This window comes from Phyllobates terribilis, unplaced genomic scaffold, assembly GCF_046119375.1.
Source record: "Phyllobates terribilis strain yellow unplaced genomic scaffold, ASM4611937v1 Scaffold_3__8_contigs__length_932513732, whole genome shotgun sequence".
Classification (NCBI taxonomy): domain Eukaryota; kingdom Metazoa; phylum Chordata; class Amphibia; order Anura; family Dendrobatidae; genus Phyllobates; species Phyllobates terribilis.
The window spans coordinates 252,833,446-252,850,418 of NW_027362763.1; the positions used below are offsets into that span (position 1 = coordinate 252,833,446).

At 38.6% G+C, this 16,973-nt stretch overlaps 1 protein-coding gene across 15 annotated transcripts in view; it reads left to right on the forward strand.

Moving 5' to 3' along the window:
• Positions 1 to 16,973, forward strand: part of MBNL1 (muscleblind like splicing regulator 1) — a 219,333-nt gene that overhangs the window by 163,026 nt on the left and 39,334 nt on the right. For all 15 annotated transcript variants that reach the window (XM_073674745.1, XM_073674746.1, XM_073674738.1 and 12 more), the window contains 2 exons: positions 9,422 to 9,592; positions 16,267 to 16,467. In XM_073674745.1, the coding sequence (XP_073530846.1) occupies positions 9,524 to 9,592; positions 16,267 to 16,467 (270 nt within the window). In that variant the 5' untranslated portion in view covers positions 9,422 to 9,523. The remainder of the gene's footprint in view (positions 1 to 9,421; positions 9,593 to 16,266; positions 16,468 to 16,973) is intronic.

The window sequence follows — 16,973 nt, forward strand, 5'->3', positions numbered from 1 at the left end:
CTCCACAAAGATCCCATCCACCCTCCTTAGCACGTCCGTTGTGTCCTTCACAAATGATGGTAAAGTTTCCACCATAGGTTTCAAATAGTAATCTATGAACTTACACACTGGTTCACATAAACCATCCATTCCTAACACAATCGGACGGCCAGGAGGGTCGACAGGATCCTTGTAGATTTTTGGAAGAAGGTAAAACGTTGGGACTTTTGGATATTTAGTCATTAGCCCCTCAAAAATTTGTTTTGTAATGATACCCTGATCCAAGGCCCCACAAAGTATAGAGTGCAGCTGAGCCGAGAAAGAAGCAAGGGGTGAGAAAGGTAATTTTTCATAGGTATTTCTATCTCTCAATTGTCTGAGAGCCTCCTTTTCATATTTGTTTGTTGGCCAGATGACAATGTTCCCCCCCTTGTCCGCAGCCTTGAAAACCACATCATCAAGTGCCTGTAGCTCTCTCAAGGCTTGTCTTTGTCTATAACTAAGATTACTATGTCTACTTTGTGTGGAAATTCCCTTGAAATCATCCAAAACTAATTTGGTGAAGATCTCAACAGCTGGGCATAAGGACAAGGGGGGAAACCTCGTCGATCTGGGTACCACATCCAGAGGAAACATACCTTGTTTCTCAATGCTCTGCTCTTGTAATAATTCCTCCAAAATGGAGAGAGCTTCCCGCTCAGCTGCACTATCCAGGTCAAAATCCGATGTGCCACAATTATGTAATTTTTTCATGATGAGTTTGCGGGAAAAGATATAAAGATCTTTCATGGCTGTAAACAGATGGAATGGATTAGTTGGTGCAATAGACAAACCTCTACTCAATACTTCACACTGGGGTGGAGTAAGATTATGAGATGATAAATTAATTACCTGTAGGCTTGTCTTAGTTTTTTTATCCTGTTGGTTACTTGTCAAATTCTTGCGTTTAGCAGCCAATCTAGTTTTATTATATCTGAAAACAGGGGTTTGAACCTCATTTCCCTCCACATTTGTCTTAGTTTGAGCTTCATCCCCAGATGTGAAAGATACCCCAGATCCCGATCTGGAACGAGATCTGGATCTAGTATGATATATGGTGCGTGAGCGATTAGTGTTCATTTTCCACTTATAAACTCGACAATTAAGTGACTGGAGCCAATGAATAGAAGGCTGGTACAGATACTGCCTGCTGAGCCTTATTATGTGTGGAACCAGCATCGTAATATTACTGTATAATCACAATTGTAAGGGTTTATTTAGCAGTAGAACAATAATATTAATAATAATAATAATAATAATCATCTTTATTTATATAGCGACAACATATTCCGCAGCGCTTTACAATTCAGAGGTTCACATACAAGCAAGTAAGCAGGAATACATTCTACCTGATATAGATGTGGAACTGTTATGTTAGAAAGGCAACTGATACCAGGGTATTAAAACCATCCACAAATTCCAGAATATCCTAAAACAGAGATGTTCCATAATTCTTTCACACAATGTTAAAAGAGTAAGATAATGCAGTTTATCATTCTCATTAGTATAGTATGTATAGCACATCAACGTGAATTTTTGTAAATGATATTTGTATAATTATCTTGTCAGAACGTTATAGTTACACCTTATAATAATACTTAGCAAATATGTTTGTCCAGAAGCAGATGGCTTTTTTCAGAAAGTTCCTACTTAAATGCAAACCACTGACGGATATATCTACATGTATATAAAAATATATATATATATATATATATATATATATATATATACAGTTATATGAAAAAGTTTGGGCACCCCTATTAATCTTAAGCTTAATGTTTTATAAAAATTGGTGTTTTTGCAACAGCTATTTCAGTTTGATATATGTAATAACTGTTGGACACAGTAATGTTTCTGCCTTGAAATGAGGTTTATTGTACTAACAGAAAATGTGCAATCTGCATTCAAACAAAATTTGACAGGTGCATAAGTATGGGCACCCTTATCATTTTCTTATTTTAAATACTCCTACCTACTGTTTACTGACTTACTAAAGCACTTTTTTTGGTTTTGTAACCTCATTGAGCTTTGAACTTCATAGTCAGGTGTATGCAATCATGAGAAAAGCTACTTAAAGTGGCCACTTGCAAGTTGTTCTCCTGTTTGAATCTCCTCTGAAGAGTGGCATCATGGGCTCCTCAAAACAACTGTCAAATGATCTGAAAACAAAGATTATTCAACATAGTTGTTCAGGGGAAGGATACAAAAAGCTGTCCCAGAGATTTAACCTGTCAGTTTCCACTGTGAGGAACATAGTAAGGAAATGGAAGAACACAGGGACAGTTCTTGTTAAGGCCAGAAGTGGCAGGCGAAGAAAAACATCAGAAAGGCAGAGAAGAAGAATGGTGAGATCAGTCAAGGACAATCCTAAGACCACCTCCAGAGAGCTGCAGCATCAACTTGCTGCAGATGGTGTCACTGTGCATCGGTCAACTATACAATGCACTTTGCACAAGGAGAAGCTGTATGGGAGAGTGATGCAAAAGAAGCCATTTCTGCAAACACGCCACAAACAGAGTCAGCTGAGGTATGCAAAAGCACATTTGGAGAAGCCAATTTCTTTTTGGAAGAAGGTCCTGTGGACTGATGAAACCAAGATTGAGTTGTTTGGTCATACAAAAAGGCATTATGCATGGCGGCAAAAAAACACAGCATTCCAAGAAAAACACTTGCTACCCACAGTAAAATTTGGTGGAGGTTCCATCATGCTTTGGGGCTGTGTGGCCAATGCCGGCAACGGGAATCTTGTTAAAGTTGAGGGATGCATGGATTCCAATCAGTATTAGCAGATTCTTGACAATAATGTTCAAGAATCAGTGATAAAGTTGAAGTTACGCAGGGGGTGGATCTTTCAGCAAGACAATGATCCAAAGCACCGCTCCAAATCTACTCAGGCATTCATGCAGAGGAACAATTACAATGTTCTGGAATGGCCATCCCAGTCCCCAGACCTGAATATCATTGAACATCTGTGGGATCATTTGAAGAGGGCTGTCCATGCTCGGCGACCATCAAACTTTACTAAACTGTAATTGTTTTGTAAAGAGGAATGGTCAAAAATACCTTCATCCAGGATCCAGGAACTCATTAAAAGCTACAGGAAGCCACTAGAGGCTGTTATTTTTTCAAAAGGAGGATCTACTAAATATTAATGTCACTTTTCTGGTGAGGTGCCCATACTTATGCACCTGTCAAATTTTGTTTGAATGCAGATTGCACATTTTCTGTTAGTACAATGAACCTCATTTCAAGGCAGAAACATTACTGTGTCCAACAGTTATTACATATATCAAACTGAAATAGCTGTTGCAAAAACCCCAATTTTTATAAAACATTAAGCTTAAGATTAATAGGGGTGCCCAAACTTTTTCATATAACTGTATATATATATACGGTATATATATATATATTTTTTTATATATACATGTATACCCATCAGTGGTACTATAATAAATATATATATATATGTATGTATATATATATATATATATATATATATATATTGTGGGGAATAGCTGTGGTGGATACAGGACTACATTATACTCCGTGCTGCAGTTAAGGAACCTCTTTAAAAAAATAATAATAATGAAGAAAAATATATAAAAAAAATATAATATATTTACACTTATAAAGCGAGGGCAGGCACCACAAATGGACAACATTGTGCATAAAGGGGTGCTGCAACCAATGTAGTAGGGTAATAAAAGGGAAGAAAGAACCACATAGATTGAAGTCAGCACACACCAAAAGTAACAAAGATGCAAATATATATTTATTAAATGGTATATAACGATACACATACATTTATAAACATTTAAAAATTGCACAAACTTCTCCCCATGAAGTACATGTATAAGAATCACTATATAGTATAAAGTCAGTGCAGGATATGCAGAATACAAAAATAGGGATTCAAAAAGCCAAACAATATCACATGATAATAAATAATGAGTGAACAAATACTTAATATAAACAGAAAAGAGCCAGCGGCTGCCAGAATAAAGCCACCTGACGTGTTGCGCTGTCGGCAAGTGCAGCTTCATCAGGGTTTTTTTTGCCTAAATAATCTAGAACTTCTTTTTATAGTCACAGAACTTCTCAGTGGCTGCTAAATTTATTTCCAGTAATGAATTATCCTGTGTATGAAGGGTTAAAGGGGTTGTCTCATCTTAGTTAAAATTGTGCTTGTAAAAACAGTCCATTTTTCAATTTACTTGTTATTAAAAAACTTTTTTTCTCAAAATTTTTTAATCTTATAGTTTACTGTTCTTTGCCTGGTTTATCTGTCACGACTGCAGTCTTATCAGCTGTGGGACAGTCTAAGGTAAGGAGTGCAGCGCTTGCAAACTCACTGCTAATCTGCTATAAAGGTTGTAAGTGCTGCCCTCCTCTAAGCTGACCTTATTGCTGGATTCAGCCAGTGTCAGTGACTCTGTTTTCCTCTGATGCTGCAGAAGCAAAATTGCCTCTGCTTGAGGCATCATAGAGAGCAAAGTTCTAGCCAGTGGTGCCACCATGCCACTGGACCAAAGATGCATCAGGACCCCCCAACACTTGGAAAGCCACCAGAGGAGTGGTGCCTTCCTAACAGTAAGATGAGAACAACCCTTTGGCCACGGCCCCAATATCAGTATTTGGACAGTATTTTTTCTCAGGAGTGGGAGACAAAACCAGGCAAGGAACAACCCACTCCTGGTTTTGGCTCCCACTCCTGAGAAAAAATACTGACCAAATACTGATTGATAGTGGGGCCGTGGCCTTTAAGTAAAACCAGCGTTTGGGCTCTTTTACTGACAATAGCCCATGATCTGCCGCTCAGACCTTAGGTCTCTGCTGAATTAAATTATAAATGTGGCCACAAACCTTTACTATTATTATTACTACTATTACTTTTACCTCTGTTAGATAGAAGAATTACCTGTTACCAGAACATCCTATTAACGGGAATTTGTCACCAGATTTTGCCACTTAATCTGAGAGCAGGAAAAATCTAGAGAGCGAGACTTTGATTCCTGCTTTTGTTAATTACTGCTTAGTGTAGATTTTACAAAATTACAGTTTTACCAGCAAGAGATTATCACTAGAAGATAGTAAACCTGCTGCTGTGTAGTCCTCCATATTCCTGAGCTCTGGGTAACCCCGCCCCCACCATTGACTGGCAGCTTTCTGCCTATGCACAGTGGACACAGAAAGCTGCCAATCAGTGGTGTGGGCGGGGTTATACACAGCTCAGCATTCAGAGAACTGCTAAATCTGCAGAAGAGAAAACAGTCATTCTTTCAAAAATACAGCAAGCATCCCATCACTGGAGTCCAGATCTCTGCACCCACATCATGCTGCTCGAAGAGGAGCTGCCAAAAAACTGGTGACAGATTATTTTTAATTTCCAGACCCCCACTACTATTCTTTATGTCAGGTATATTGCATCTAGGTTGTGTTCACATCTGCATTGAATTTTCGGTTACACATTCCAGGGAAAAAATAGCACATATTGCTGGATTATTATTTCCAGGTAAAATGTCTGTACAATGACTGAAACCAGATGGACCCTATTGTAGTTATTAGGATCCATCTGTGCTGTTGGCATCCACTATGTCAGTTTCAGGATTGCCATCAATTTCACTGCTCTGCTCTGTCATTGGAGCATGGTGAAACAGTGCAAATGTGAACAAGGACTTAGCTGTATCTTGTTACATATTATTTCATACTGTATATGTATTGTATGCTTTGTCCAGAATGCATCCTAAGAATGAAATCTATCAACTGCTTTTTGGTGTTTTTACTGGTTTTGCCTCATGAGTCTGACTTGTGCAAGCAATACCAATTCATCCTGGCTGTGCTGTGTGATAGATGTGCTCTGTGGTAATGTAGATCTGCTTTCAGGTTTAAGACATTACTGCTCTGGGGGTGGTTATAGATTTTTTGTCACAAGTATTGCTTTTTGGCCAGATTCAACTACAGCATGACAAAGCATTAATGTCGTTTCAACGTTGCATGCACACGTAAAATATAGAGCGCTCAGCTCCAGAAATGATGGGAATAAGCACATTCTAGGAATTAATTAGTTTGCATTTTTTTTGCAAATTGCAGAAAATAGAAAAACAAATGGCTGCTTAAATAGACGGCTTTGTGTGAGGTTTATAAAGAGTCATGGGTAATGTGAAAACTGCCAATATTCTCTACTGAAAATTGTGACAAATTAGGTTCCAAGTCTACTCCACCTCTCCCTCCCTTAGAAAAAAAAGAGAAGCAAAAAAGCAAAACCATCTACAATCTACACAACTAATAAGTAACTCATAAATGATGTAATCTTAATTAAGTCTGTCTTAAAGAGGTATAATGTATGGAGCACTTATGACAGATCCCTTAAAGAGCGTCTCTTGCTCTGGAGGACTTGTCATGTCCTGCATTACACTGAGAAATCATTGATTGGGATTGACAATGTGTAGTGCTTCATTTCTCCTCCAGTGATGCTGAAGGGAAATTGAACAGTTAGACCCCCCATACACCCCAATCACCTTAGATAGCTATGGATTGCACAATGCTTTAAGATCTTTTGGCTGGCAGCTGTATCAGCCAGCTCAACTATATAATTGACCTGTCGGGTGCTCCTGAGTTCTCTATTAGAGAGCCACTGCCAGACATCTTAGGTGGCGGCTTATCTTTGGGGTGTGGGGGGGATGCAGTCTAAAATTGGACATAACGGATCCTTATCACCCCCAACAATCATCTCTCTGGGACCCCATACACATGAGACTGTAGGCTAATCCATTCGATATTGATTGGTTCTGCCAACATTAATCTAATGTGTATGGTGGTCTTTACTGCCAGGTTTCTCTCCAGATTTCAGCTGATAGGGGGTGAAAGCAAGGAGACATTTTATGGTTACTTTATTGTCAAAGGGCAAGTAGATAATGTTAAAGAGTGGAGAGCTCCTTTAATTTACATGTTCCGGTCTCAAGTCATCAAGCCACGTTCAGTAATCGGTGGTTTGCAGAGTCAGACTGGGGAGCCAAGGGCCCACCAGTAACCAACGCCAGGAGCCCATTTTCCAACTACATGCAAATGTGACATTATCCTCAATCACAAATTTATATAACAATCAACTCGGTAGATTGTTAAATTAATAAGATGCCGCCTTTGTCTGTATATAATGATCTATAATATAACGCTACAAGCGTCCCTCTGTCTGAAGCCTCTATAGACTTCGCAAGCGCGACACGACTGCACAGTCCGGCTCCAGACAGAAGAAAGCATGGAGCCGTTACAGATAAGAGGAGTGTATTGCGCCGGAGATCGCGGTATGCGTGCAAACAGCTGATCAGCAGGGGTGCGGGGTGTCAGACCCGGGCTGATCAGACATTGATAACCTATCCTATGGATAGGACATCAATGAAAAAGTAGTGGACAACCTCTTTAAATAAGAAGTATTATACTGTATTACATCAGCCTAAGCTGCAGGCCACATACACATAGTGATCTCTGTACAATCTCCCTGTATGGCGCAGTAATAGGGCACCCATAGACGAATATGTGATCCTACTGTACTCTACATCATAATAAGCAGAAAAATTGTGCTTATTATGGATATGAGAAGCAGGGAAGCCGGGAACTGCACAGCCTCCTGTATAAGGATCTGCCATGTTCACGAGGCCGTATTCATGTAAGAATTAGTCTACTTATCATGTTCTGAGCATGGTAATTCATCAGAAAAGTCTGTTTTTTTCTTCCCACAATCGTACAAGCTTATTAGTCATTTGAGCCTGATGTATCTGTCATGTGAATCACTTGTACTTGTGTACCTAATGACGCCTGTTCTGTATTCACAAGGAAAAGGAGAAGGCATTTTCTGTCAAATCGTATAAAGGTTTAGAACTTTTTAAGAAACTATTTAGTGACTTTGACAATATAATGGCAGACTAGAACATGAATTTATTATTGTAAAGTAATAAAATATGAACAAGACAACATTGAAGTTGATGACAAAGATAATATTTGCCTGCATACTATTGTCATTTTCTTTTGAGATCTGAAGGAAATATGAAAATAATCAACTGGAAACCAGTGGTAGTCATGAGCAGCCAGAAATGTGATTTAAAATAACCATCCACATTACTTATTAAATACAATAATGTGTATTCAAGCACTATAATCTATCTATCTATGTATCTATCTATCTATCTATCTATCTATCTCATATCTATCTGTACGTTATAATTCCGTTCATTTGGTATCTTGAGAATTTAAAATAATTAAAAATTTAACGTGGTCTGGTCAGTTCTTCTGACGTGTATATTAGTAATTGTTTGTATTCTTCATGAACTGAATTTGCTTCTTAGAACTCTGCATTTGTCTCCCTCTGTTACACAGGCTTACAAAGCACAATCGTGATCGTGGCTTTAGCCTACAAGTCTGCAGTCATTTTATGTGACTGCAGACTGCGTGACCACAAGTATGCGATTTGCATTCATGCAGTTACATGCCGACTAGACGTGCCTCACTCAATACGTTTGCATTGACACGTCTAGTCAGAGTGTGATCGGAAGTAAGAAAGTCGCATACCTGTGGTCACATGATGTCCACTCTTGGCACCGGCACCAGAGAATCCTCACAGTGTATAGTGCCTGCTGTCACATAGAGTGACTGCAGACTTGTAGTCTAAGGCCAACACCTTAAAATGACTACTAATTTGCTACATTCAAGCTGATTGGCAGTCATTTAATGGATTGTTTAGGTGGGACAGTCACAATTCTATGCACATTACTGATTGTTTATATAATTCTTCTGTGCACATAGAATATCATGTTATCGGCAGCACATCAACTGTTTATACAGGACAATGTGCTGCCGAGAATGATGATTTTCAAGCCAGCTTAAAAATCAACGCACCAGACAAATGCACGTTTTGCTCGTTCAGTAGGATTTTACCAGCCTGTTTAGATGGGCCGATAATTGGGAACTAGCATTCCTGCAAATACTTTTTCCTGGTTAGCAATCTGTCTAAATCTGCCTATATACCGTCTGGGATTTAGCATTCCTATAATTTATGAATAAATTGACAACTGGGTGCTACCATGTGGAGGTTTTCTTTCTTATACAGTCTAACACTGTCCAATCATTGATGACAATGTCAGTCTGTATAGCGACACACCCCATTGACAAGAGGAAGAGTTTGGCTGTCAGTTTATTCTTACATTTCTAGGGGGAGTAAGAAGAATGGCACAATGTAGAGTTCAAAGAAAAGATTCTCCAGAATTGTTTCATAGAGGAACAGGATTGTCTGCTGACCAACCATGTTAGAAGTAGAGATAGGTCTCTTCAAAGAGATCATATTCTCTCAGAATATAAAAGTAGGCTGGAAACTAAAATACTAACCTTCATCTTCCTTATTATGTTTCCTTAGGGTCGCTGTTCAAGAGAGAATTGTAAATATCTCCATCCGCCACCACACTTAAAAACACAGTTAGAGATAAATGGACGGAATAACCTGATTCAGCAAAAGAACATGGCCATGCTGGCCCAGCAGATGCAGCTAGCCAATGCAATGATTCCCGGTACTCAACTCCAACCTGTGGTAAGTGATCTAGATGGCTCGGATGTGTGAATTCTCTTGTGTTTTCATTAGATCCATCGCTTATTTTTGTATAAATGATTTCTTTGTCCAATATCAGTTTCCAACATTTACTCTTCTAGTGGTCAGTCGACTGTTTTGCTCTTAGGCTACGTTCCCACGATGGGTTTTTGGTGAGTTTTTGACGCTGCGTATTTTCACTGTAAAAAATGCAGCCTCTTACAGTTCCATCAAACTGGATGGGATTTATAGAAATCTCCTGCCCGCTGTGCTTCTTATTTACTCAGGGCAAACTGACCTGCGGTGCGAGTTTCATGTCCGCAATATGTCAATTTCTCCTGTGGGTACGCTGAGATTTATGTGCAAATTTTTTTCCTTTATATTTCCATCAGATGCGTAAAATCCGCAGGTAAAAAATGCACATGCGTTTTTAGTGTGTTGCCACGTCGTAAACACATGAAATATTCCCAAATGACTGTATCAATTAAGTTCTGTCAAAGCCAAATACCAGGAAGTATCAAAAACAAAGCAGCTTTATTCAAAACATGACACCAACAAGAGACAAAAACCGCAGTTCAAAAATGCAATAAAAAAACATTAAAAAACTAATTCAAATATGCAATGAAAAAAACGCATATAATCTAATTAAATTAATAGGTGCAGAAACGGTGAAGAAAATATGCAACATCAAAAGCTCATCATGGGAATCAAGCCGAACCGAGCGCCTAACCGCCTCCTTCCTTGAGTCAGTTAAACAGTTAAAAGAATTGTATAAGATTAGGAAAACATGACTGCCCTGTTTATGGAAGGAAACAGCTTTGCTTTAACTTCATACATCCACTTTAAAGGGAATGATTAAACATTCGTTGCTGCGTCGCTATGTGGTCGCTGGTGAGATGTCAAACAGTCAGATCTTCCCAACGACGCAGCAGCGATGTGGCGACCCGTAACGATCTGTATAACGATGCAAGCCTATGTGTTTCTGTGTCTGAGTCGTCAACAAGGTCGTTGGTAAGGTGTCAAACACACCGATACATGCTACCCAGCTGGACCTCAACGATCAAAGAAATGTCCAGACCATTCCGACACGACCAGCGATCTCACAGCAGGGGCCTGGTCCGCTAGTAAGTGTCAAACGTAGCGAGATCGCTACTGAGGTCGCTGTTGCGTCACAAACCTTGTGACTCAGCAGCGAGATCGCTAGCGATCTCGCTTAGTGTGACGGGGGCTTTACGATGCAATATTAGGCACAACCCAAGGACAGAGAGGGCACTATTTTGTGAAGCAAACAGCCATGTTTTTTTCTAATCCTGTACAATCCCTTTAAACATTTAAGAATTCTAACAAACTGTTTAAAGAGTAACTGAACTTTTGCTATTATTTTTTATATGCTGTTGTTCTCTTAATTGCAAGTAGATCAGAGGTAGTCCAGGTCCTGAGACCACCACCGATCACTCAAAACACCCTAAGAAGTGCACAGCTGATGAGAGACAAGAGCGCAGCTCCTGCCTCAGCACACACAGATTGAGGCATGGATGAAGTAGAAAGTCTATGCTTTCTACTACATCCGTACTCCGATCCGTGTGCGTGCTCAGCTGTCTCCGGAGCTGCACATTGCTCAGGACATTTTTGAGCAATCGATGGGGGTTCCAGGGCCTGGACCCCACCAATCTACTTGCACTTAAGAGAACAATAGTATGTAAAAAAATAATAGCAAAAGTTCAATTACTCTTTATGGATTTGTAAGGCTGCCACTGAATTGAACAGGAACTGTAGAAATATTAAGTGGTGTTCTCTCTCTAGAAACAGCTGCCAGAATTCATATATTGAATTCTAAGTTAATAAGTGAGTGAGCATTATATCAGGCAGCATCGTAAAGGTCACAGCGAGGCACCTTATTTCTGTTTTCTTACAACTTGTCACTGGGGAATGTAGAAAACATCACAACAGCACTACCCAGGAATTCAGCTCTGGAGGCAGAATATAAAATAACGCAAACAAAGCATGTTGCAGACTAATTCTGCCAGTAACACAGCTTATTTTACATATGAAAATTGACCTTATAAAAAGAATAAGAAATATATTTGCAATAAATAATAAAAATGCCTTAAAACGTTCTCTCTCTCTCTCACTATTCTGGCATTTGGCAAATATTAAAAATTATGGTAATCCTAATTGACCTAAAACGGGAAAGGTTTATTCTGATTTCATGTCAGATATTGAGAAAAACATGCATATGTGTCTTTTTATGTAGTGTATGTAAAGTTCTGGTTTCAACTGTATACGATTGATATTTGGGAACAAGAACAGATATTTTAGAATGCAGTCCTAATTGAACAAGCAGAAATGACTTGTACACTTTACTTCAGAATGTTAAAGGGGTTTTCCCCCAAACAATAGTTCATTTTAATCAATAGATCTTGGAATAATAATAATTTCCACAATTGGATGTTTAAATAAAATGTTCCTGTGCTGAGATAATCTTATAAATGTGCTCCTGCTGTGTACTGTGTAATGGCTGTGTCTGACCGTGCAGGTGCAGGAACATGGTCTGATCATACCACATCTCCTGGGAAGGGGGAAAGCAAGAGTATATTTAGACATTACAGCACGGGATAACAGCTGATTCTTTTTCTGAGGTAACACATTTTACTGCCTGTTTTTAAACAATGTTTTACTTCAAAGAAAGAATCAGCTGTGATCCCGTGCTGTAATGTCTGTATACTCTTTTGCTTCCTCCTTCCCAGGAGCTGTGGTATGATCAGACCATGTTCCTGCACCTGCACGGTCAGACACAGCCATTACACAGTACACAGCAGGGGCATATTTATAAGATTATCTCAGCACAGGGACATTTTATTTAAACACATCCAATTGTGGAAATTATTATTCCAAGATCTATTGATTAAACTGAACTTTTGTTCGTGGGAAAACTCCTTTAATGGTTTTATTAAAGGGATTTTCCACTACTGTCATATTGATGACCTATGCTATTTATTGGAATAGGAGCTGATGTGCATTGGCTGCTAAACAGTGATGCAGCGGTTGTGTGCTGCTTCTTAGGACTTATTCACATGTCTGTATTTTGCATCAGTGATTGTATAACAAAGCGAGGAATTAAACTTACAGACAAAAACTATAATTGAATGATTGATACCTGTTCTCTGTTTTGGAGATACTCCTGGTTTTGGCATACAAATACTGATGAAATACTGGTCAAAATACTGATGCGTGAATAAAGCCTTACACTGATTACCCCACTATAGCTGATCACAGCTGGTCAGTGGGGTACCGGGTTTCAGACCCACACTGATCTGATAAGGATTTTGCTAACGATAGGTCATCATTATTGTAGTGTAAAACCAATGTAATGTCGTGTCAAAGGCTGTTATACTATTCATACTGCTCAGTGTAAGGTCCTTGCACTGAAGGGCAAGCTTTCCATACAGATAAGATATGCATTGGTTGTAATGATGCCGATCAGGTAGATCAGATGATGAATCCACCTGGTCGGCTTTGGAAAACAATACAGTTGGCTTGCGTAAAGTAGCAACAGAATTCGGCAGATCATGCCAATCACTTGTCTTGTCCATCCTGACAGCATTTTGCTATCAGCCATCACAAGTTATAGTTCCTGTATAAATTTCAAATGATGTCTGAAGTGTGTCTGAGTTGTTGTGCATTTTAGCTGACATTTATCTTCTGTGTATGGCCAGATCAATGATGTAAGTCTTTTGCCATACCTTAGTGACATGATATTTGCCAGCTGCTTCCTTGGCACTGTCTGCAACCTCTCCTTTGCCCTTTGCTGTCCATAAGGCCTTGATTTGTGGTTCATAGCATCTTTCACATGAATGTGGAATAATCTATATGACTTTTAGCTGGATCCCATCCTACCAAACCATCATTCATGATGTCAGGACAAGATAGTATGGCACATGCAGTTTCCAGATCAGGCTACAGTTAGGGATTTATTTTTTAGAGTTTACTTATTTATTTCTAGAGTTTCTAAAATTAGCCTTCAATCCTGTTTAATACAAATGCTATTTTCTAACATGACTTTGGTTGTATGGGAGATTGCCATATTGCACATATGAGGCTTAAACAAGAAGGATTGGTGCCAAGAACATCAGTGTATTTTTCTGTGTACAGACACAGTACAAACTTCTGTGAAGTGACTGGACCCCAGCCAGGCATTGAGGGCAATCTCTGAGGTTTTTTTCACACTTTCAGGGAACATGGAGTTCCATATCCAAGAGGGTAGAAGGTGATGTGTCGTATCCTCCGCTACCTAATCTTTTGTATTCCTTTTGAGCCTGGACATCCAGATCATGTATCGATGAGTCTTCTGGATGTTCACCGGCATAGTATTTTGAGGCACATTCTTCCAGGAGATGTTCTTCCAATTCTAACTCTAAGTAACTGTAAGAAAGAACTCTCACTACTTCTGACACTTCTGTTTTAAAGGCAATGTGTCATCAGAAAATCGCCTCTTTAAATTAGGTTTTTAGGTTAAATTTATATATTTTTTTCATATCATGATTTGTTAAAAAAAATATAATTTTTTGCCCTGTCCACCAGGTCTATTTTAGACTCATACTTCCCATTCTTTCAGGAAATTCACTTGTGCATTAGCAGAAGTGAACAGACTGTGACCCTATCTTTTGTATTAAAGCATCTAATGAGCATGTGCAAAGGTCATTGTGAAGGGAGGGGGAGCAGGTGAGCTTTGACATCGCCTATTGTGTATGATGGATTCTGTGTGATCAGCTGTGTATAGAGGTGTTATGTGCCATTGTAATCCTGCCTGTGATGAGACTTCTCTAATGTCTTCTGTTTTGAACAGAAAGTGTGAGTCTAAAATTGCCCCAGTGGCCAGTATGAAAATTACAAGATTTCTGTCAATTATTTTTAATACACATTGTGATATGAAAAATGAAACTTGCCCACCCCTCAAAAAAATGAAAAATATATATTTAACACAAAAACATGATTGATTTCTGATGATGCATTCCCTTTAAAAAATGTCACGTTCCCCATCAATTATGTTTTATTTATTTTTTTAATAATTCATTGCAGCACCATTCCTATGTTATTCCTTCTAGAAATGTACATATAAATTAGCAACTGGATTCTCCTTGACATTAACAGTACTGATTGCACAGTATGACAGTGTGCTAGAATACACACCAAACTAGTTACACCCAGTTGTCGATTTATTCACTAAATTCCAGGAAGAATTACACAGGAATAGACAATGAGGAAATCATGATCCTGAATTGTTGTTTCATGAAGAATCTTAAGTATTTGCTAAATTAGACATGTCAGACACGACAGCAAGTATTGTGCACCTATCCTTTATTCAATAAGAAAGGAGCACTATACTTGCCGATGGTGAACATAAGGGTGGCAGATATTTGTAGATGTGATATCACTGCCCCCTTCTCCTCTTGATGCAGGAGTGTACAGATCCAAATTACCCCTTTAATTATGATAATTCTAAAATTAAGACTAAGGTCTCATGCACACAGCAGAGCCATGAGCGTGGAGTATATAAAAGACACACATCTCCACAGTTTCAAAGTACTTGGATGTTGACCCTCTTCCTTTTGTACAGCACCATATTATGGATAAAATCTTTGTAATGTAGAATTTTGATAAAATTTTGCTTTCTTCCCTTGGATTCCACATGTGTCCAAGACAAAAATCTCCATGAAATCTGAGACCCGCAGAATTTGCCCATAGTAACATGTAGGCGCTATAATACAGCCGTGTGCAGAAGGCCTAAAAGTTATCTCTATCTTGTGGTTGTCTTCCTTTACTGAACTCCCCATCTTTCATGTTGGCAGCCCCTGGAGGCCACGTACTCCTTATTACTTTACTGACATCATGGTAACCTACAAAAAGCACCAACATAAGCATGTATTTTGTAGTGGATACCAAAGCAATAAAACCTATAAAAAGAATATAACCACTACTGATAAATATAAATATAGTTTTATTGAATAACTATATATACACTGCTCAAAAAAAATAAAGGGAACACTCAAATAACACATCCTAGATCTGAATGAATGAAATATTCTCATTGAATACTTTGTTCTGTACAAAGATGAATGTGCTGACAACAAAATCACACATATTTTTTTGAGCAGTGTATGTATAATAAAATTAGACATAAATTAATAAAAACATGTGGGGGGGCTGAACAAAAAAATGTAATGAGAATTACATCAGATATGGGGCCACATCTATGGGTAGGTCAATAGTATGTAAGATTGTGATAAACATAGTAAGAAAGTGCATAACATATAGTGAAGTATAACCAAGGTATTTACTTAACGTGAACAGTGTATAATAATACATCCCAAATATAATATATATATTCTTTCTATAATATTATTATTTAATTTTGGTATAATTGTCCTTTTTTTTTACTTTTTTTTCTCTTTCTCATATAATTGTATGATATATATATTTATTCAATAAAACTATATTGTTGCTTATTAGTAGTGGTTATGTTCTTTTTATAGGTTTCTTTACTGACATCATGCAAGAAATAGTAATCGTTAAAAAGCCATAATTCAGATGCGCCAAACATAACATTCCAGCTTTATTGTATTTTTTTAAGCTAAGCAAATAACAATGTTGCCCTCATGGTATGTTGTCTTTTCCAGCCAATGTTCTCAGTCGCACCAAGCTTAGCCACCAATGCAACAGCAGCCTTTAATCCATACCTGGGGCCGGTGTCACCGGGCCTGGTACCAGCTGAAATTCTTCCTACCGCACCAGTGCTTGTTGCCGGAAACCCTGGAATTGCAGTGCCATCAGCCGCAGCAGCTGCCGCACACAAGCTAATGAGAACCGACAGACTAGAGGTAAGAATGATGTCCCTTTCTGTGCATCGCCCGACATGTCTGCTGCAACACTAGATTGTAATGGGCGCAAAATCCGAATAAATAATGGACACAATCACCCCACATGCTATGTGCTCCTATAGATGCAGAGAAGACCTTGAGTCATTATCAGCTCTTCTTTATGACATCTCGACTACTATTAACCCCTCAGATGCTATTATGGTAACCAAAGAATTTACCTTCAAGTGACCCAATTATCTCCACTGTTACTATCCTATATGGTGACTTGTGGTGCGACTTAATTGCCATTAGAGAGACTCATCTGTTCCATGCTGCGAAGACCTCCGATTACTTTAGTTGCCAAGCGATGGTAACCAAGGCGTATTGGGGAGAAAATCCTCGAATATGCAGTTTTGTTACGTTACTTACCGAGATCCAGATGCAGCAGAACTCACCTTGTAATTTTACTATTTGTTTAATGCCCCACTTTTATTTTTGCTGATTATTTTAGAATGATGTACAAGTAT